This window comes from Corvus cornix, chromosome 12 (genome assembly GCF_000738735.6).
Source record: "Corvus cornix cornix isolate S_Up_H32 chromosome 12, ASM73873v5, whole genome shotgun sequence".
Lineage (NCBI taxonomy): Eukaryota > Metazoa > Chordata > Aves > Passeriformes > Corvidae > Corvus > Corvus cornix.
In genome coordinates, this window is record NC_046342.1 from 414935 (window position 1) to 437456 (window position 22522).

The window sequence follows — 22522 nt, forward strand, 5'->3', positions numbered from 1 at the left end:
TTCAGCTTAGTTCATGCTGTGATTTAGGGGAGCAGCAACATTTCCAGCAGTCACCCTTTATTTCAAACCTGGTGGCTCTTGTTTTCAGTATTACTGCATCATAGGTCTCCTTTGAATTTCCTTGCATCAGTCCTTATAGACAGGGTGTTGAGGAGGTTTTTGCTTTTAGCTAAGGGTTTCAGCTAGGTTGGGAAAAACAAGTATGTTCAGAGGCAAAAAGTTCTGTGGCCCATCTTGAGACTGAGTGTTCTTGCCCACAGGGACTGAAGCAGTGTTTGATACTGTCTGTACTTCTGCATCTATCTAGATATTTATGTATTGATATTTATCTGTAGATATCTAGGTAAGTGGCTCTATCTGTACTTCTGTCTACACAAATATCTCAGGTAAAGAGGCTTAAAAACCAAAATACTTTTGCAATCGTGTTACGTGAATTTATCAGCAGAAGTATCTAACAGTGGCAATGACAATTATACTTAAATAGCTGTAAATAAAAAGTTTCTTGTGTCTTTACTGCAACTTTTTATTCTTCTCCATTTGCTTAATTTCACCTTTGGTGTTGGAGAGCAAACATCTGTGTCCTGCTTTGTCATTCTGTGCGTTCATCCTCCTCCTCAGCAGCTCTCTCTTTACTCCAGCAGTGCTCCTTCTGAGGGTCCTGAAAACACAGAGGAGAAACTGTAAAAATCAAACCTACTCCAGGAGCTTCTTGGAGAAACAGGATCAGGGATAGGAGGTGTGGATTATTTTCTGGTGCAGGCTGTCCCCAATGGTACTGTGTACTGTGTTCCATCCAGTACAGCAGAATGGTGAACGGCTCTTCCTCTTGGGGTCAAGACATGGATTATTTTTAGGCAGGGATTTTTTATTCAGAGATTTCCTAGCTTTTGCCATTGCACGTGTTCTGTTTGTTTGCTCTTTCAGGTAACCTTTCAGACTCTAAAGACTCACCCCACAAAGAAACAAGTAAATCGCAGCCGGGCTCCCCCGAAGCCGCCGCGGTGCCTCCTGGTGCAGCCCCCGCCTTTGGGAAGGCTGTGCAGACCCAGCAGCCCTGCTCTGTCAAAGCCTCTCTGTCCTCTGACATCTGCTCTGGCCTGGGCCCCGACGGAGCTGATGCCAACGCAAGCTCTGGCCAAGGTGATTTTTCCTGCCGGCTGTTCTCTGTCTCTTCCAGCACATGCTAAAATTAGTTCCCTTCCCTTAGGCTTGAACTTTTTAGGAGTGATAGAGGAACGTGAATCTTTGACAATCCAAATTACTGGCCTGTCTTTAAAAAGATCATTGCAGTATTGTCAGAAGAGCAAAATTTAAGTATCTTACTGAGTGTTACCAACACTCAAGAAAGCATGCCCAAGACATCCTTAATTTTTAGGAAAGAAATACCTTTCAGTTTTGCCAGCAGTGGCTTTATCCTAATACCTTCTCTGGAGTCTGCCTTACAGATTCCTGAGAAAAAATGAAAGGAAAACAAAAAAGATACAGAAGGCTAGGAGTTTGTTTCCTTGGTTTCATTTTTTTTTAGCCCCTTGATTCCAGTAGACCCAAAGTTCCTCATTTTAAACTATCAAACCATCTTGGGCATGAGAGAAAATAAAAAATGAAATTAAATGAAAACCAAACCCAGGGGACCAAGTTGTGTTTCCTTTCTGTAAGGGGTTCACTTTGTGCATAATTTTGGAGTCCCAGCCACAGGACTGTAGACTGGCTGCACTCCCAAGACCCCAGCTCTGAGACCTCTGTGTATTGCCCCCATCGTAGGCTTTGACTGAACTTGTTGCCATGCATATGGGAAGTTCCAATGATGATTAAAATACCTTCCTCTCATTACACATCCTGCCAAACTAATCTACAAAATATCTATCTGTCCTCTTCTGCTGTTATTGCATCCTTTGTGTATGGTCAGTGAACTTGCTCCTCTTTGGCAAAGTTAAGGGGGAGATGTGGAGGTTTAACTAACAAAGCTGATTTGACTGATGGTTTAGGACATCTGATCACAGCTACTTGTACTTTATAAGTGTCTTTGTTTTCTTCCCTTTATATTCATTTACAGGCTGGACGGTTTTCCACCAAACGTCTGAGAGAGTGACCTATAAATCTAGTAGCAAACCTCGTACCAGATTCCTCAGTGGACCTGTGTCTTTGTCCATCTGTTTGTATTTGTTCTTTTGTATTTTATCACAGTCCATCTTTCTTTTACCCCCTTTTTCCAATTCCATGGTTTATATCTCTAATATGTTTGGCAGGATGCCCCTTTTTCTGAACCATCTTTTCTTTCTTTTTCTCTTTCTTTTAAGTAATCATCATGAACACACCTTATTTATATTAATTTTTCATATGAAAGCTTTTTTTGCACTGCTTTTGGCTCATGCCTGGGCACCAAAAGCATGTGTGGAAGATGTCATCATTTATTATATATAGCCTGATGGTAAATTTTACCCTGGACTTATCAAAGCTTTTGTACTTTATGTGATTTCTGTTGAAGTAATTTTATTTGCAATGTGGCAAATATACATGTCTGCTGTCCCGGTTCCAGCGACAACAAAATGAAATCCATCCTTCTGTAGACGAATGGTCTCTTTCACACATGTTTGGACTCTGAAGACATGCATGTAGCAAGCTGATACAATTCTAGAAGGTCACTGGAGGGTATAACTTCCATACAAGGGCTGTATTAACACAATATACAGTACTGTTTATATCCACTCTATTTTTCTTTAATTTTTTTCCCCGCTCTTTGCATGTGGAAATGCTGAGACAACAGTGCTCCAGCTAGTTCTTTCCAAATCTCTGTCCTAGGTGGGCTTTTCCCCATGCAGTCACTTTAATTAGTTTAAGTGAGCAATTTTTTTGATGTACTCGTAAGCAGCAGGAAGATCTGGTTACTCTAAGGGAGAGTCCCATCAACTTTTTTTGTGTAAGCTGATCTGGCTGAAGCACTTGACTCAGTTTATTTTCTTATGACCTTATGTGACCTCAGAGATGAAGTCAATTAGCAGTTCATCAAAGCATAAATAAGTAAAAAGCAATATCAGATTTTCAGATGATACTTGGAAATGGATTGCTAGGATCCAGGAGTTTTGTCTCAAATAACTGTGCACCTTCTATTTGTACCCTATTTGTCTGACTTCTAAAGTAATTGGCAATTCCACCAAACGATATCAAGCTACTTAATGAAAAAATTAAGACTTTTTTACCCAATTGTAGATGCTGCTTTTTAGGCAAACGGATTTTGCTTGTACAATAAAGATATGTTGTGCTGAACAGGTACTATAGGCCACTTACATATAGCCTTAGAGGGGCTGATAACGTTCTTGACAAAGTGTTTGGTTAAATAACTGTGGGTTTACAGTAGTATCAGATCTCCCCTTGGAGTTCTGCATTGCTCATTACTATCCAAGTGGTTCAGGTCAAAAGCACAAGACCACTCCAATACACTCCTCCTAATTTTATAAATAAACAGTATTTTAAAAAATAATCTTGATTTTTTTTTTTTTGTTTGAGCTCCCTGAAAGCCCAAACACTCAGGTCACTGACGTTTACAGAATTTATTACCATGTAAGCTTTTAACCACTGGTGAAGTCATGAGACAGTTTTGCATTTAGGGATTTTTTCTGTGAGAACCTGAGGGGAATTCTCAGCTCCCAAATGTTCCTGTTTGGTGTTAGAGCGGCCACAGTTATTTCTTCCTCTGCACATGTAATTCCCAGAAGTTGTTTCATTAATCTTCCATGGAATTACTATTCAGTAGGATGCAAAAAGTCTGGGAGATGGCAATTAAAAACCAGTGTATTAAAAGTGTTTGGGTGTGTGGATATTGTGAATGAATCCAAGGGAATATGTAAATCCTTTGAATCGTGAAGTTTCCTGATGCTTAAATAACTCAGCATGACTAATTTCTCAGCCCATGTGCTCTCTCAGGTTCTTCTGGGCGAGTGCTGGGGAAGGTTTGGCCTCCCCCGTCCCTGAGTCACAGCAGGAGATGGGTGGCAGTTCAGGCACTCCATGTGGCACTGCAATCCTGGGTCACCCCTGAGGGTTCCAGCCCTGAGAGCACAGCTTGGCTTCCAGGGGTGCCTCTCCCCTGGGGTGCTGGGCAGGTTTGGTGGGGCAGGAGGTTATTCCAGCTTGTTTTCCTGGTGAGCCCAGCAGGTAGGCTGGGTGTGAATGAAGGGCTGGGGCTGTGGGCAGTCCTGTCCTTCCCGAGGCGGCTGGGGCTGGGACTGCGGTGGGCAGGACGGACAGCAGGACATTCTGTCGAGCTGGTATCCAGAGCAGCCCTTACTGCAGCCTCAGGAAAAACAGGGCTTGAGGAAGGCTGGGTTGGATGGAGCTTGGAGCAGCCTGGTCTAGTGGAAGGTGTCCCTGCCCGTGGCAGGGGGTTGGAACAAGATGGGCTTTTAAGGTCTCTTCCTATGTAAACCATCCTTTGATTCTGTTATTTGAAGGTGATGATGATGGCAATACCAGCTGGCTGATGTTCCTTCCCCTCTGGAAGGGATGTCAGTTTACCCAGCAGGTAGGCAAAGCCAAGCATTTGGATTAGTTGCTAAGCACGTTTGCATCCGTGCCCCATCCCTGGAAGTGTCCAAGGCCAGGTTGGACGGGGCTTGGAGCAACCTGGGGTAGTGGAAAGTGTCCCTGCCCATGGCAGGGGGTGGCACTGGATGGGATTTAAAGTCCCTTCCAACCCAAACCATTGCAGGTAGGATTCCATCCTCTGTGCAGTTTACAGGGCTGGGACACCGCTGTCCAGTGCCAGCAGCTTGGTGGCACATCCAGCCAATTCAGGGTCCTGGGTCTGCTTCATAAGTCAAGGTTTCCCTGGTATTTTTTTATTTGAGAGCTGTTGGGAAACATTGTGCTGCATTTTCAGAAATGCTCTGAATCTGTATGTTTGGTTCAGGAAAACCAGCCCTTTGCCGAGGTGGGATAGGCCAGCAGGAGACCTGCTGCACTGGCAGAAAAGTTGGCAACAACTTTAAAACTAAATGTTCAGATGGATTAAAGACAGTATCACAAGGATCTTGCTCTGGTTACAAGATCCAGCAGACTCGAACACTTTCACAGTGTTCTCCAGGACTTTTTGATCTGTTCCCGATGTCCAATATTGACTTCACCTTTGTATGTTTAATGAAATAAAATATTTTTGATGGGCTTTGGCATAATTTTATCCTGAGTTCCTTTCCTGGGTTAAACTGCAAGGGTGCCCTAGGGAAGAGTTTCCACTGATCGTGAGTGGAATTTTCAAAGCTCCATTTGACTTAGGCTTGGAATCTTGTGTAATGCAATTTTTGCCAGGTCTGTAGCAATTCATATACTGTATGTGCATATGCAATTATGGAAATGGTCTGGCAGTTTATTGCCATTTCCATTTTTTTGTAGCTTTCCAGCTTTTTGGCAGCTGTTGAGTGCAAATATGGGACAGTGGATTTTTTCTGTTCTGTATGATATAATAGCTAGTTAATTCCTCAGATAAGAGATCTGGAATTGGAGGCAAAATGCTCTGCTAAACTTTAGCAGTCTTACATTAAATCTTAATTACGATTCATCTCCTTAACTTTACAGTTCTTAAATACGTTAATTTTAGCCGTAATACAATTAATCTGGTGAATTAGACCTACAAAGTGAATTTTTAATTGAATTTGAATTCATAACCAGCCATGGCCGATGGCTGTCTGTCCCTGCTTCAGGCAGTCTCACCGCTTAGGGAATGTTTCCCATCTCCCACGCCCCATGCTGGAGTGATACCACTCAGAAGGAGCAGCTCTCTTTTTGGTGACTGACTCTCCTGTGATACTTCCCTCAAAGCTGACACCCCTCACGCGGGTGTTTCATGAGTGTGTTGAGTGCTGCCACTTTCTGTCACTTCCCTGGGTCGGATTTGGCACCTGACGTGCTGGGAAACCTGTGACTGGGTGTGCAGGAAGCAGAGGGGTTGGTGATTAAAGTGGTTTTACATGCATTTGAGCACGTACTGCAGTCAGCTGCCTGCTTTTATTGCTCGCAGGCAGATGCTTTCCATTTGCATTCATATTGTGCTAAGAACTGCCTGTTGCTGCAGGAAATAGCCTTCTAGGATTGCTGCTGTGGCCACTGCCATCATGGGGAGTTGTTTCCATTATGGGAATTCATAGCTAACTTTGGGATAGGCAAGGTAAGGTATATCTGAGGGAAAAGAGGGCAAAAGATATAAGAATACAAGACAGATGGTTGAGTCGTGAATTTGACTGTGTTTGTTGCCTGGGCTTTGAGATGAGAACTGAACTTGGTCATGCTTGCATTGCTGTAGTCATGTCCTTCTGATTTGCCCAGGGTAGAAACCTATATGAACTATATGAAGTAATAAGAAATTCTTTCAAAGCAGTCCTCTGTTCCTCATGCCACCCACATCTAAACACAAACATCTCTTCTCCCTTACTTCCTCCCTCCCTCATTTCTTTACTTTCTCGTTCTCAGTCTCTGACTGAAATCACTTCCTTCTCCTCTGAAGACTCATTCAGGGCCTGTGTCAGCCTGGACCTGCAATCTCTGAGTTTAAAGCTGCATTTCTGGCACAGTAACATAAAATGTTACACCACTGTTTAGTCTAGAGAAAAAGCACATCCATCCTCTATCTTACTTTTTTTGCCCCAGTCTGATTTTGCTCATGGTTTCAAGTGCTTCTTCCCAATGAACTCGCCATAGCCCATGTCAGACACTCATCTCCCCCCATACCATAACAATATTCTTCTTATCAAGTCCAAAATACCTTTCAGGAAATTTGGCACCCAAATAGCAATGGTGCCGATGTCTGGCAAGATCTGACAGTCGAGTCGGGGTCTCGGCACACTTCTGGCACTCTGCTATCTATCAATAGACTGTAAAATCATGATGAAGGACGGAACGAGGCAATAACGAAAAGAACACATAGTTCAGTTAAATTAAAACTCGGCTACCCTGATGGATTATTTTTCTGCACTTGGATAAGGCATAAGGGAAACTCATTCACAGTTCTGTTCAATTGAAGTTCAGAGTCTCACATTTAGACACAAATCCTACAAATAAACTATTTGGAAACAATTGGCCTCAGACCTGCAGAACAATGTATCTTTTTGGACTCGTAAAACAGGATTTTTAGGGTTGTTTTATGGTTTGTCTTTGCAGCCAGACTAGCTTGACTTGTTCCTGAAAGCATTTTTGGCCTCCAATCACAAACTAAATTGACATCATTTCCTGCATTAATAGAAAACAAATCAAAACTTTCTATTAGGAAGCCAAGGCAATTTGGAAAAAAAGAAAAAAAAGGAAAAGAAAGAAAATCAACAAAAAAATTTTTTTTAAAAACCAACCGACCAAACAAAAAACCAAAAAAACAAACAAACAAACAAATGCATCTTTAAGTCATGAGCTCTTGCTTTTGGCATGCTGTGGTACTTTCCAAAGCTTTTGAATGGCTGCACATTAAGAAAGGTTTGAGCTGTCCAGTTATTTAGGCTTCCTTTACTCACCTGAACTGCTGACTTTGTCTGTCCTTTCTTGCATAATAACTACTTTTTGATTGCTTAAAAATACAGAAGCTTGTCCGTCCGATTTGTTGTGTTTAGTCTTACCTAATTCTGTGTGTCTTGTATTGTTTTACCTTGTAGGGTCCACCTTGAAACGACTATGTCTAGGCAAAGATCACAGTAGTAGTAACTATCCCATTTTTGTTTCTCAGTATTTCCTTCATGGCATGGGATGTTCTTTGCTTTTTTATTATTATTATTTTTTACTAAAAGCTAGTTGTTTAATAACTAGAGCTGATGCACTTCTATGAAACTAGACTGTATAAACTGTGGTACTTTGAGACTAATGCATGTGCTGTGATGTCTTGGGAACCTCGCATGCTGCAAGAGAGTCGTGGTGTTCTGTGTGTGAGACCGTGCATGCATGCGGCCAGGAAACTGGGTCCAGTGTCTGTCTCCGAAATACACACCTTTATATGACTGCAGTTCTCTGCTGGAGGAATTGATAGCTTAAAACCATCCCAGCCACCTTGAGCTGCATGAAATATTAAACACCAATTGAAGAACTTTCCTCTTAAAATCCTTACTTTTCTCACTTTTACCCCAAGTAAAGGAAAAGGAATTGAGCAGTATTCACTTAGAAGTGACGTTGCAGGTTGAATGCATGATCATTTAAAGGTTATTAATGTATTTTATATAACTGTAGGACTAATTAGTGTACTGTTTCATTGGCTGGTAACTGATTAACAGAGAAAAGAGTAAATGTTCATGTTTGCTTATATAATAATTTTACTACAGTTCTACGAACTTTTTGCTTGGAGAGATGGTCTTTATTTCCAATCTTTAGCTATCTCAAATATGTTAGCTGAGACATTACTTTACATTTTCTGCTTAGGTCAGATCCAGACTCCTTCAGTTGCAGTCCCCTGCTGAGCTTGCTGTGTCAGACTTGTAGTCACTAAGCAGAAAAAGGACAGAAAATTTTGGTTTACTAGCTCTTCTAGAAAGAAGTGAACATATAAAATTAAATCTCTATCAATAGTCTTCCTGACTGCTTTTACCTATACTAAAAGTTCTCTATCTTTGTCTCAAACAGTCACCCCACCCACTACATGCTCTCTCCTCTCTCTTGTATACTTTCATGGTCCTGATGGGATTTTTTCCCCAAAAATATGCAAACAGCCACGTGAATGGTCCTGGCATCATCGAGAGAGGTGGTGGGTTCCCAGAGCCTCTGAGGCGCAGGAACCAGCCCTGCCTGTAACCTCTATGACAATGACAATTTTCCAGGAGGACAGTAAACTTATGCAAGTAAAATAAATGGTAAATTCATTTTATAAATGCTTGCAGTGTTAGCAATAGATCCCACCTCCCATCTCTGAGGAGATGCTGTATGCCCTGGGATGTCAGCATTACAGGGCTGCATTCCTGGCTTCACTCCTTGTCCTTAACTTCACCCAGGACAAGTTAGTGGCCAAGGTAACATGGTGTGATAGAAAATGCAAACCCATTGGACTTGGACCATTTCTTTAAGCAAAGGTGTTCTGCAGCCAGGAGGGGGAGGGTTAGGAGTCCGAAAAGCCACCATTGGAGTGGCAGTAGGTGAGAAGGGGTTTGAGCTGAGAGGTGAGGCAGAGACACCATCCCAACTCTCTGTGTGTGATTTTCCAGGATCCTCGACCAACAGCCTGGTGACGTGTCCTGAGCCCCTCCCGCAGTCGACGCTGCAGGTTCAGGCCAACAACAGTAACAACAAGAAAGGGACGTTCACAGACGACCTGCACAAGCTGGTGGACCAGTGGACGAGCAAAACTGTTGGAGCTGCACAGACAAAACCTTCTTTAAACCAACTGAAGCAGAACCAAAAAAGGCAAGACATGGAGCCAAAGGCTAACCCCATGCAAACGCAGAATGAGACATGTGGAGTAAGTGGCCCTCCTTGAAGGACATACCTTTTGCTATGTGTCTGACAGCCTTTGCAGAACTCAGATGCGCAGGAGGACATAGACTAAAATTACTCCAGATAAATGCTTTCTATAAATGTCCAGCTCTTTTCATTCAGTACTAAATCAATTTTTTTTTAATTGTCCTTTGGAATAATCTTAAGGGGTATATGGGCAGCAATATATATAAAAATATATATTTTTAAATTCCAAACCGCTTATTAACAGCGATACACAGCAATACTCATATTGTTACCATCTCATCTGTTGCTCAACTTCAGTTTCAACTATTACTAAAGTTTTCTTTTTGGTATTAACCTTCCTTAGAACAGGGGCTGTGGCTCAGTGGTTGCGAACCGTTGTTTGAGTGGAATTGGAGTGAGTCCTGTGCTGGGAGAGGGGACAGCTGGGGGTGTGCTGACCCCTGCTTCTTGTACTGGGTATCTGGACAATACCATCCTCAGAAATGCTGTCAAAATATCCTACAACAAACAGGGAATTGGAAAGCCCCCATTCGTCCCTTCACGTTCTCAGCAGCAGGACAATGCCCTTGCAAGGCGTGTCTGTGTCTGCGTTTGGTGCTGGTGTCGCGGCTGAGGGCTGATACAGAGGCACACAAAGGAATGGGCACACGTCCAGAATCCCAGTTTACCCTTCTGTCCCACCTGGGGCTGGGTTTCCAGACCTCTTCCTTCTCACAACTGGAGATTCCTTGACTAGTAATTTTCGCTTAGTTCATTTTCTTGGAAGACTGCAAATTGAGCCAAAATAGAGGAAAATAACAGCAAGGAGCTGTTTTGTAATCACTCAAAAGCAAAAAAATTAGATCTGGATAGTAAACCACTGCCTTTCTGGCATGTAGAAGGAAAAAATCTTGTAGCAGTAGTAGCTCTGTAGTTGTTGGTGAGGTGAGATGTACCAAAGCAGGAACCTCACCAGTGCCTCTGCTTTGGTACCTGCTGGTTCCTGAGTGAGTAAATAATCCTTTTACACAGTAATGGTTTAACCAGCTCTGGAGTAAGCAATGCCTGCTTAGGACCCTAATAGTTCTCATAAAATAAGTCAAAGTTGGTGCTAGTAAGCCCAAATAGAAGATTTCCATAAAGTGGTGGGGAGGGCACAGATTTTAAGTCACTTCTTGCTCTCTTTTGATGTGCTTTTTGCAGCATTTTGGTGTTTTTCCCCTGAGACCCCTGCAGAAGTTTGAAGTATTTGATGTGGATGTTTTGCCCACCTGTACCTCTGGAGAAACAAATGGTTATATTACTTATTTAAATCACCTTTTAGTATCAATTTAGGGTTGATTTTCCCTCCTGCAGTCTTGGTGTCTCTGTCTCAAAGCCTGTGGAGAAAGTGGAGTATCACTGTGAGAGCAGCAGGAATGTCCCTGTCTCAGTACTCTGCTCTTAGAGGGTTTGTATCTTTCTCAACCATGGCAGTTGTTCCAGGAAATCAACAAAGCTGACTGAAGTTTTTGGAGGTGAATTACTAAGAGCATGGAGAGGTTGGGATTCCCTGCTCTTCAATTCTCATCATTCCTTGTTGCTCAGAGGAGTGGCATCAGTTGGAGCCCTGGGGTGGGTTGGGGCATGAAGTCCTCCTAAGGACTGTGGTGGCTGCAGCAGAGATGCAAGGGCAGATGGCAAACATGACTGGTGTGTAGTTCTTGTTGAGTGTTTTGGCCATGAAGATGGCACAGGATGCTGCAGGTGGCAGAAAACAGGGCAGCATATATATGATACATACCGTAGCATATGGCATGATATAGAAGAGTTTGACAAGGGTTGGTTTGGGAGTTAAGCATCGTTCTGCTGTTTGTACCCTTTGAAATTCACCCTAAAGGGGAAGTTGAAGTTGAGGGAGAAGAGGGTGGCATGGTGTTGGGAGAGAAATGGCCAAAGGAGGAGGAAGGGAACAGCGTGAGAGGACTCCTAGTGTGGACAGCTGGACAAGTGACCTGTGTGTCAGTGTTGGAGGGATGAGGTTCTTGGGGAGATGTTACACCTGTGCTGAATCACAGCTGAATCAACTGGAAAGACAAAAAGAACTTGGTAAATCACATAAAGGATGGAAAAAATAGCTTTCCAACAGGGAGAATCTGAAGGTCGGGCTGTAGTTCTTCAGTTCATCTGGTAACACCGTCTTTTTTGCTGCTTTTGATCAAAAATGCCTTTGCAAGAAAAGAATACGGAGCATTAAGCAGATTTCCAGCCCATCAGAGAAGGTTATAATAAGGTTTTATGTTGGAAATAAAGGCTGGATAAGTAGGAAACAAAGTGATTCTTACGCCTTTTGTGTTTTTTTCTTGGTTTTTTATTTTTTAACTGGAACAAACTAGGACGGAGCTGTTAGGGTGGGTTGTCTCACGTGGGCTTGGTTTTGGGAAAAGCTGTTGTTGTTCCCATGTGATGGTCAGAAATGAGGGGCTGGGGGTGGCAGGATTTGTACCTTCACTTCTGCATTGTCTCTGGGGGTTATTGTAAATAGAAATGCCTCCCTAAAGGGTTTTCATACAGGAGTAGAAGTGAAGGGCGTTGTCCCACGATGAATAATACATTAAACAATAAAAAAAGATATATAATATATCAACTATACATTTAAATAGAAAAATGCATTTTTTACGTTAAAATTTTCTCTTACTGTTCACCCACTGTTATGAATATGCAGGGCAGTTGTGTGCCTGACTTGAAATCTTTTCTTTCCCCCTGGAACAGAGGACTCACTTTCCTGAGTTACCTCTTTTTTACTCAAGATTCCTTCTACCACCAGCAGCAAATTGTTTGCTCTGAATACAATGTATTATTTTTTAACTTAGTCAAGGCTACTCTTTAAGGCTGGAAATAGAAGAGTAACTTGGGAGTGTGTTTAATAAGAGTGAGTGGTTTTCATTCTCTGTCATCAGAAGTGTAGACAGCAATAATGTAATGGGGATGCAAAGGATTCTGCTTTGTTTCTGTGGAAGTTACTACAAATCCTGATTGATCATATTAGAAATTTGGGGGGGACCTTTCAAAGGGGGAGGAACTTTCATCCAATTGTGTCACAGGAGCGCTGAAACATTCCTTTTCAAATGGTTTAATGAAGTATGGAAATGCAGATTCTCATCAGCAGTAGTTTGAAATGCAGTAGGAAATATTAGAAAGAACTTGAGGTCAAGCTGCCTGAGTGATTTCTCTCTTTGTGATCTTTGTGAAGATATGAAGAAATAATCATTTTTTACAGGTAATTCTGGTTAGCATTTGTCATGGAGTAAGCTTAGGAATGTGAGCTGCCTTCTCTGCAAAGAATGCTGAATATTGTGTATTTAAAAACACTATTTGGAGATGCCTGAGAATGAAGGGCTTGCCAAAAATGTTTTCTATTCTCCATACTGTTGTGTAGCTCCATGGGTTTTAGAGAAAAAAACGTGACCCCAGAAAAGCTTAAACCTGTTCCCAGTGCACAGTGAGGTTGTTTCTGAGAACACAGGGGTCTGTGGCAGTGGGTGACGTGCACCGGGGGCTTGGACACCTCAGGAGCATCTGAGCCTCTGCTGGCATTTCCTGACTCGTGGGCTTGGGCTGCCAGGAGCAGCTGTGCTGGACATGGCCACTATGCCAAAACCAGGCCACAGCACCTTCACTGTGTCTTCCCTCTCCATTGGATTGGGAAAATAAAAAAAAATGAATCTGTGTTTGAAGCTATTCAACACTGCCTTGGTCTGAATGGCAGAACGGTTTTCCAGGGAACTGGTAAAGCACACACACAGATCTTCAGGACTGCCTAATAGCTTTGGGGTTTTAGCAAAGCAGTCAGAAGTGATTAAAGAGATGGATTATCATCCTTGCCTGCTCGTGTTGGCAGCCAGCTCTGACTCTGCCCTGCCACTCAGTTTCATTTCAGCAGTAGCTGGTCCACACAGAAGGAAAACACTGATATTCGTGGGGTAGCCAGCAAAAGAAAAATCTAAATCCTGTCACCTGACAGTATTGGAGCTGTGAGTATCACTGGGGTGGCACTTTGAAAGTTTGCCTGGTAAAGCACAGGAAAAATTAAAACAAGTCCAAAGAACAAACTTGGGATTTGTCATAGAACCATAGAATGTCCTGAGTTGAAAGGGACCCACAAGGATCATGGAGTCCAACTCCTGGCCCTGCACAGGGCACCCCAACAGTCCCACACGTGCCTGAGAGGGTGGTCCAAAATGCGATATTTTCACAAACACCTGTTGGCATTCCTCACGGGTGCTTAGTTTGATGGAAACCATCATTCTGAGGATGTTAAAACAAGAATCTAATAACAGCTTACAGAAGTCTGCAGGTCTTAAAAATATATCCTTGGTTCCTGTGTTTCTTGTTCTTTGGTTTGTGTTAATTTTGGTGGGGTTTTATACATTATTGGCGTTAAACTCATGATACTGAAGCATCTCTTTCAGTTCAATGTTCACCATCAGATTCAGGTTTCAGGTGAGAATGGGAGACAGGGAAGTGAAGGAGGGTATCAAATAGTTCTTTATTTTTCTAAAATTGCTCATGGAACAGAGGTTAATGCCCCAAAGTGGAACATTGCTATTTTTATCGTTAATTGAGAAGAGATATTAAAATCAGAAACATGGAGTAAGCATCCCACACAGTCTTATACATACATTCATTTTTTCTGCTGAAATTTCACCTTCATACCAGTTTTATCAATTGAATGTGAAATATCACATTGTTGGGAGATTCCCAGAATTAAATAACACGCTTTTTTCCTTATGCCACCAATAGGTGATGGCCTGGTGGGAGCCCTGGCAGGGAGCTGTAAATTCTGTGACATGAAAAATGTAATGAAATGCTGCAAAGGTTTGGGGTAGCAGCAGTTCCCACGGCATTATGCAGGACGGAGTGTGTAATTTGGGAAGCTCTGCCATCCCATATTGAGGGAGGAGAGCTCTTTCTCTGCCCCTCACAGGCAAAAGATGAATAATTGAAGTGTATGTTAATAGATCTTTAGAAAACCAGCTAGAATTGATCCTGGCAGCCCACGAGGCAGAGCCACCCTGCTGTGTCCTCGCTGGCTTTGCCTCACCTGGGCACAGCCACCGCGAGAGGTCTCCTGCCACCCTCGCCACGCTCAGTTCCCTGGGGCCGGCTGAGACAATTTAGTACAGAAATAAGGGCTAGAATTTTTAAACCTCTTTTGAGGCTGGCTGTAAGAGAGTGAGATTTGGGTTAATTCTGCATTTAGTGAAGTTTATTTACTTCTATGCACAAGTTAACAGATACTTGAGTTCCTTTGGACATGCAAGGGCATTCATTTTCACTTGTTTAATGATGCTTCCTGCCTTCTTAAAGAATGAGGTTATATTCCCCTCTGCCTCATATCAACCTTTTCTATTAATTTCCAAATATTCTGTCTTTAAAAAAAAAAAAAGAAAACAAAACAAAAAAAACCCCCAACCCCCCAGCCAAAGTATGAAAGGAAAAAAGAGATGAACCCAAAAGAAAGCCCCAAGGACACCGCGGCACCCCTGTGCCTGTGCCCCCAGCTGCCCGGGCCCCGGCGTTGGGCCGGGATGCTGCTGGCACGGGGAGAGCAGTGCCCTATAGCGACACTTCTTGTATTTCTCTTTTTGTAGGTAAATTCGGTAAGGACAGGACTGGGGAGCAAGTGCACCGTGCCGGTGGCTTGCCCCGTGCCCGCGGGATTAGCTCCTGGAGCCGCACCGTCCCTGCCAGTGCCTGTGCCCGGGCCCGCCCTGGCGGGCGCGGTGACCCCGTACGTGATGCCTCTCTGTCAGTACGGAGCCGTGTTCCCTTCGCCCGTGTACGGAGTGCCGTGGCCGGGGCCGGTGGCGCAGCCGGGGCTGGTGCGGGGGCCCGGCGTGGTGCGGTTCTCGCCGCTGGGCCGGAGCTGCCTGCGGATGTACCCGGTGCCGCTGCAGCGCCCGGCCCGGCCGCCCGGCCCGCGGCTGCGCCTGACCTAGCGCGGGCCTCGCCGCGGGGACGGCCCTGGCCATGGTGGCCTTGCCGTGGGTGACCCCGCCGCGGGTCCCAGTGATTTCGACGCCGTCACGTTGGAGTGTTTGCTCTGTAAATGCCATGATCCGTGCGGGACGAGGCGGGGCCCCGGGGCACCGCCGCACCCTGCATCAGCAATCACTGTGAGGCGGCGTCTCCACAGATCGTTTGTCGTTACGGCAATATCTGCTTCTGTTCCATTGCTGAAGACACTTTATTCCTTGTGTTCTGTTTCACACTTGCGATCCTTAACATCGATGTACTTGAATTGATAATTAGCAAATTGTACTAACCCTGCAGGAGTTCAGTGCCTTGAATCTCAGCTTTCCAGTCCCAGCTGGAAAGAGATGTACAATTATTTGAAAGGTGTGTTTTATTTACAATCTGCTTGTGAGTTGGAGTTCTTTTTATTTGCAAAGATATCAAAGGTTTACAGTTGATGTTCCTCATCAGCTTCATTCTGCTGTAAATGCTTTTGTTTTTATTCACGGGTTGAATTTTCATTTCTGAAGCTTTTAGAAATAAGAATTGTGGGGTGAGGTTTGTTTGACACGTTTGTTTGATGCAGTGATCGTAAAATTGTTGGTGTTTGTGCAAGGAGTAGTGAAGTGCGCATTGTAATGTAGGAGCATTTAGAGAGTGATCCAAGGAAGGTGTATACAAGGACAGGGAATGGCTTCAGGCGGCACTGTCTGTTCTCCTTCCCAGCCTGTGGTAAACTCATTGTAGATGGTGACTTAATTCTGTAACAGGCAGCAAATGCTGTTTTCCTCTGGATCAGCAGCACACTGGATTTCATTTCCTTTCCCTATCTGGGCTTTTAGTTAAATCACAAGCTCATGCATGTGCCATAAGTGAAGACAAGTAATGGAACTCTTGATCGTAGGAGAACATATCTCCAGATGGCTGTAAGACCCGTGCAAGCAGAGCACGCGCACGTGCCCTGGCTCTGCTCGGCCGCTGAGGTTGAGGGTGATGTCTGGTCCCTGGTGTGCCAGCAGTGTTCATGCTAAAACAGAATAAAAATGTGAAGCTGTTCTTTCTCGTATCTGACACTTCAGGTTTGGAGTCTCACCGCCTTCTGTTTGGAATTATTTATTTATTTATTTATTTATTTTTATTTTTACCGAAGTTTACGCTCCAGGTGGCACGGACACCTCTCTCCTGTTTGAAAGTTGCTTTTTGCCCATTTTACTGTGCATACAGCCTCCACCTGCGCCTCAGTGTAAAGGCACAAGGTAACCACTAGAGCTGGTTTGCCGCTGGTAAGTCTCCTTCCCTCCCAGAGCCCCACGGGCAGCGTTACAGGCACAGGACCCGGGTGCAGCCACCCCCAAAGGCGCCGCGACGACGTTTTGTAACCCTCTGCTGAGGGGCAGCGACGTCCTGTGCTGCCAAGCTGTGAATTGTATAGTTCTATTGTACTTCGAGCATTATACCTGTCTAAATTATTTTGTTTGTACCCTTTGAATATATTATTTCATCAATTCAGTTAGAATTGAATTTTATAGACAATTATGCAGAGTCTTCTGCCTGGGCAAAATACTTACTGCAGTAAGAGATTTCTGTTCTCTGTACCATGTATCTTTAATTTGTTTGGGTTTTTTAGATTCATGTCTGTATGCTTCATGAGCAAACATGGAAAATATGTTCTCACACTGGGTTCCCTTCGGCTCGCACTGAATCCTACAGTTTATGTCGCTATTGCCTGTATAGTCCATCCCTTGTATACTGACAAAGTCAGTGGCACTAAAAGCCCCAAGAAATTGTATAGATTAAAAAGAAAAATAAACATTTTGTGCTTGAAAATGGTGTGAAAAACCCAGTGTTTTTCTAAAATGTAGAACAGTGTCAATTTCCAGCTCTTCCAGGTTATTCTGTGTTTGTTTTCCAGACTCACTCTTGTCCCTTGACTGTGTAGCAGGAGCAGATGTGGTGCCTCCAGCAGTTGTTGGGTGCTCCCCGCAGCGGTGCCCCGGGGGTGCGTGCTGGCACCTCATGGGCACTGTGCCCTGAGCCCTGCCCGTGCTGCTCCTGGTGCTGGGCTGCTGCAGAGCAGAGGGGTTCTGAGCACGTGACGATGCTCAGTTTGGCAGGTGGGAAGGAGGCCCATGAACTTTGTCTCTCCTGAGCTGCAAAGCACTAGGGAAGCCCTTCTGAAGGATCTTGGCATCATTTAATGTGAGGAAGCTTGGTCCTGCTGCCAGCACTCTCTTGGCAGTCACCATCGTTGGGTTAGGCTGCAGGAGGAATGAGAGAAGGGCATGCAGGTGTGACACTCCTGCTTCTGTCTGTCCATGTGGCTTTGCTGTCTGTGCTACGTTTGTTGGGAAGTCTCTGGTCCACGCTGGTGCCCGCCTGCCCCACCGTGGCTGCATTGCATGGCTGTGCTCCCGGGAGAGGCGGGGGTGGCTGGGGAGCAGGGCACGGATGCAGCTTCCAGGGCCTTGGTGGGTGTGCACCTGCCTGTTGCACTGGGGCCAAGCAGTAGCTCAGAATGTGTTGCTGGCATTGTTGTACTCGTGATTTTTAATTTCCTGATGGCCCTCTTGGCTGCAGCTCTTCTGGCTGTTCACTTCAAGCCATGAGTTTTTTGCCCTCAGTTGTGAGGATTGTTTTGACCTCAGTGGCAATTAAGCAAATGATATGAGATTAAATAGATGGAGCAACTTCTTAAGCAAAAGGTGAGCCAAGGAGTAAGAGGGAACTGAGGGGTCCATACTGCACCATCAGACCAGGAAAACTGCACCCCAGAAGATCCCCCACAGATCCCAGAACTGAACTCATTCCTGACTCTGAATGTTGCTTCAATGTGCAGCAAATGGGTCAAACCTGCTGGTAGAATTCCTGGCCTTGCTGGTTCCAGTCCTGCATGTCCTGTAGCTCTGCCATCACCCAAATTCCCAGCCAGCACTGTGCTGCAAGGACATGTGGGAAATCAGCACAGGTGCTCAGCTTTGAATACCAGCTTTCAGTGAGGGAGCTCACAGATCTAATCAGACCCTGATTTTCAGTCTTTCAGTTACAGAAATTTAATACAAATCTTGAAAGAATGTTTTAACCCCCAAAGTCACTCACCCAGTAGTAGGAAAGTTTTGAAGTTTTCAGTTTGGGAAGTTGGGAAAATAGTTGAAGTTCACCTGTGTGCCATTCATTTGGCTTTCTGATTGCCTTATGTCGTGATGGAGTATCTTAATGCACAACCACATCCTGCTTTCCCACTGCATTCCCAGCTTGCTTGGAGTAAGACTGGACATGGAGAGGAGCTGCTGCCGCTGGCACTGCTCATCTGCCACAGGGATGCAAAGCTGGGCACTGGAGATGGCAGGAAGAAGCACTGGAGTGGTTTAAGGCTCTTTTGCAAATCTGGATTCAACCTCCCTGGCACAGATTTCGCTCAAAGCTGATGCAGCTCTGTCCCTTGCAGTTTGTTTGCCTGTTTAACTCTGGTCTCCATTCCACAACTTTAAAGAGGGATTTTTTTTTTTTAAATTCCTTTAAAAAAGAAAAAAAAAATTCTTTAAAAAGTTCATTTGAAGAGGAAAGATTGGCCAGAGCAGCCGTGGCTGCCCCATCCCTGGAAGTATGCAAGGCCAGGCTGAACGGGGCTTGGAGCAACCTGAGACAGTGGAAAGTGTCCCGGCCCATGGCAGGGGGTGGAATGAGATGAGCTTTAAGGTCCCTTTCAACTCAAACCATCCTGGGACTCTGTGATTACTTAACCATTGCTCCATACCTGTCTCCACACTGCTCCGTTCTTGCCTTCTACTTTTCTTTGAAATACTTGGCATTAGCTGGGATCAAAGGCACAGCAAGGGACTGAATGGGTGAGACGTGGCAGTCTCTGTGCTCCCACAGAGATACTTGTGCTGGGGAACTGGGTGCTAAGAGAGGATTGCTGGAGTGAGCTCCTTCCTCCATGGGCAGGTTTTGCTGTTTGGGGTTTGCAGAAGGAAATCACTAATACTTTGAATCATTAGTTTAACTTGGCTTTGTCAATGGTAGCTCTTTCCCTTCAAGCATTTTTCATGATCCTAGTGCATTACTGTCAGGTCTGGGAACATTCAGAATTTTTCCCCATGGACACTTTGTGGGTCCATGTTGATTTTGTCCAGTGTGCGTGTGTTTGAGCAGGAAAAACATCTGTCCTCACACATGCCTTGGGAGTTGGCTTTGGAGAGTTGTAATCAGAAGTCTCCCTTCTGAAATTTATATGACTTCAGTGTTGCTTTCCCTGTCATCCCCACTCTCCCCACCACCCCTGCTGCAATGAAGGAAAAGGTTCAAGGCTTTTGGAGTGAGATTGATGTTACTCATCAGATATTAGCTTTTATGGCAAAAACTTGCCTTGTTTTCTGCCTTGCTGCCAGCTGGTTCCCCCCAGGTTTTCCATGGCTGCTGTTGAAAGTGTTGGCTCAGAGATAGTCACCCATGAAACAGTTTCTGACTGTGTGTAATGTACAGTAAGGTTGCCTTGCCCTCTCCAGTTCTTTGTCTACTCCCCCTCTGTCCCCGATTTCTGGTGATTCCTGTGGGGAAGTTTGGGCACAGTGTCTCTGCAGAGCTCTTGTTGTCATGGGTAGATGAATGTCTGATATGGGATTGAATTTATATAACAGCAAAATGTGATTGTGTGTTATTTCTGGCTATGGTTATTTATCATGGATTGGTCCTTGAGGAGCACCTCAGTGATTCGTGGTGTCGGACTGTACCTGGCTGGTGCTTGGGCAGGCTCAGCTTCAGTGGAGTTGTCTGATGTGCTGATCTCTGTTATTATTTTATCCCTGACAGTCATTTTCCTGTCTGTATACCCCAGAAATGAACCAGTTTGTTGATCTGATGGGAATTGTGCTGTGACTCACATGTGTCGGTGCCTTTTGGCAGGGGCAACACCTCTGGCTGTGGAGTGATCCCAGTAGGTTCAGCAGGACAGGGATGCTCCAGCCCTGACCGTGCTGCTGCTTTTATTAATGCAGCTGAGTTCCAGAAGTGCAATGTAATGAGATGGATTTTAGAAGCTGTCAGGTTACAAATTTTGCTTTATGAAGGAATTTGTTGCTCAGAGGGGTTTGGATGTGCTGCGCTGCTGACGTTGGCTGTGTCAGCACAGAGATCACTCACACCTGATTCAGCTGGAAGTTAGGCTTGGACCAGGAGGTGGCTGCTGTTGGGAATGATGTGGTCCTGTCTGCTCCCTTCTCAGGGGTAGTTGTGTGCTGTCAAGGCTGTTGCTGCATATGCTTGGATCTATAGTTGGTTATTAAACTTCTCCCTTGAAATAACTTTCGTGTGAGGAGTTTAGGGTCTGCATGGGTCGAGCCTTCAGTCTGACACACAAAGCCTTGGGAAGCTTTAGGGCTCCCTTGGTCACTGTGGAGAAGCTGTCCATAGACAGTGCCCCATGATTCGATAAAGTATCTATTATAGCAGCGAAATTCCTGTGAGAAGCTCTTGGTTTTCCCAAATCTGGTGAGCGAGGAGCACTTGGATGAATTTCTTTGTGCAACAGAATGAATGCATGGTGAATATTGAGCACATTGCTGTAGTCACAAGGCAGAGGGAAAAGTTAGGATTATTTTTTCCCCTCAGAAAGGAGCACATCCCTAAACTTCACCTTTCTTTATTGAGGCACCACTTGAGCACCAGCTATGGCAATGTGGCTTTTGAAGAGCTGGGCATGGTGAGAGCCTCTCCAGCCACTCTTCAGGGGACTTCTTTGGGCCTGTTGCAGTTTTTGTGAGGTATTCAGGGGTCTGATGCCTTGTAAAAACTTAGGAGATTTAGAAAGAAATAACCAGCTGCCAGTCCTTTTCAAATGGGGATCCTCCAGGTCTGACATAAAATAGCTCCAAAAAGCATTTACTCTTGTGTTGTTTTTTCAATCACTTTGCAAATAAGGTAAAAACTTCTCAGCATTTCTAGTTTGTTTATCAGACTAGATGGACTGAGTGCAGTATCTTTGTCCCCATTAGGCAGCAGCTGCAGGCTGTGCCGTGACTGCCTTTCCCCACGGTTCTGCTGTCACCGAGCAGACGCTGGGGTAACCGCGCTCCCCGACCTCGGCAGTGCTGCTGCCCTCTCAGCCTGGGAAAGCTCAGGCTGACTGTGGAGTACGAAGTGAGCACCTGTGGGGGTTTGTTTGAGGAGCCAAGTGCCCAGGGAGCTGGCTCTGCTCTGGGTGTTGTGGCTGACCCACTGCTGCCAGATGTTTTGTCGCAGTTACCTAGAGATGGTCAATTTTGTCCTGTCTTGCTGGATGAAACTCCATGCCAAATGCTGGGTATCCACAGTGAGCAGGGAATACAGGAGGGGGAAAGCTGGGATTGTGTTTAACAAATGCAAAAACCACAGAGACCCAGCAGGAGCTGGGCCAGACCCAGGCAGTGTGTGCACCATGCGCTGTCCCCAGCGCCCCCCGCCTTCGCTGCTGCTCCAGGGACTCCCTGCACGTGCTCTGGGTGCACCCCGAATCCGTCTGCTCCATCAGGCCAGTCTGTGGCTACCACCCCACAGCAGTGTGCATGTGTCTGTCTGTGGAGCAGTGCCTGGGTGCATGTCCCTGCCAGCATGTCCCCAGCACAGCCAGTGCATGTGGTGGGCGTGTGCTGCGGGCTGGGGGCACACAAGGTGACACCCTGTGCTGCTGCTGCTTCCGTGATGTGCTGCTCCTTGCCTTTTATCCTGGTCCTGTCACTGCTGTGCTCTCCCACGTCTGTCCAAGCACCTTGCCCCATGGTCTGCTCCTGTGGCAGGCGGATGGATCCCATCCCTGCCCTGGGGGGGCATGGCATCCCTGGGGCTCGCTGCAGGGGGGTCTCTTCCAACCCAAACCATTCTGTGCTCTGTGACCCGAGGCTTGGCTCGTTTCTGTCGGACAGGGAGCCAAGCCTGCAGGTGTGGGGAGCACGACCTGCCCTGGCAGCTCCACAATCCTCTGACACATCCGCACATCCATCTCCCCTCCTCCCTCAGCGGCAGGGACCCAAAACACTGAGCCAAACTCTGGGTGTCTCTGCTGGCTCTTTCCATCTCTGCCTCCTGGGAGCCTGGCTCTTCCCCCATGGGAATCAGAGCTCTGCTCTGAGGGCCCTGCGAGGTGCTGAGGTTCTGCCAC

The 22522-nt window shown here is 45.3% G+C and overlaps 1 protein-coding gene across 13 annotated transcripts in view; it reads left to right on the plus strand.

Moving 5' to 3' along the window:
• WNK2 (WNK lysine deficient protein kinase 2) overlaps positions 1-22522 on the plus strand; it is a 102952-nt gene that overhangs the window by 79090 nt on the left and 1340 nt on the right. For 8 of the 13 annotated variants that reach the window (XM_039558754.1, XM_039558756.1, XM_039558757.1 and 5 more), the window contains 5 exons: positions 925-1140; positions 2054-2152; positions 7629-7673; positions 9159-9412; positions 15027-17220. In XM_039558754.1, the coding sequence (XP_039414688.1) occupies positions 925-1140; positions 2054-2152; positions 7629-7673; positions 9159-9412; positions 15027-15374 (962 nt within the window). In that variant the 3' untranslated portion in view covers positions 15375-17220. Of the gene's footprint in view, positions 1-924; positions 1141-2053; positions 2153-7628; positions 7674-9158; positions 9413-15026; positions 17221-22522 lie in introns of those variants that run through there. The other 5 variants (XM_039558764.1, XM_039558759.1, XM_039558762.1 and 2 more) reach the window with 5 other exon arrangements.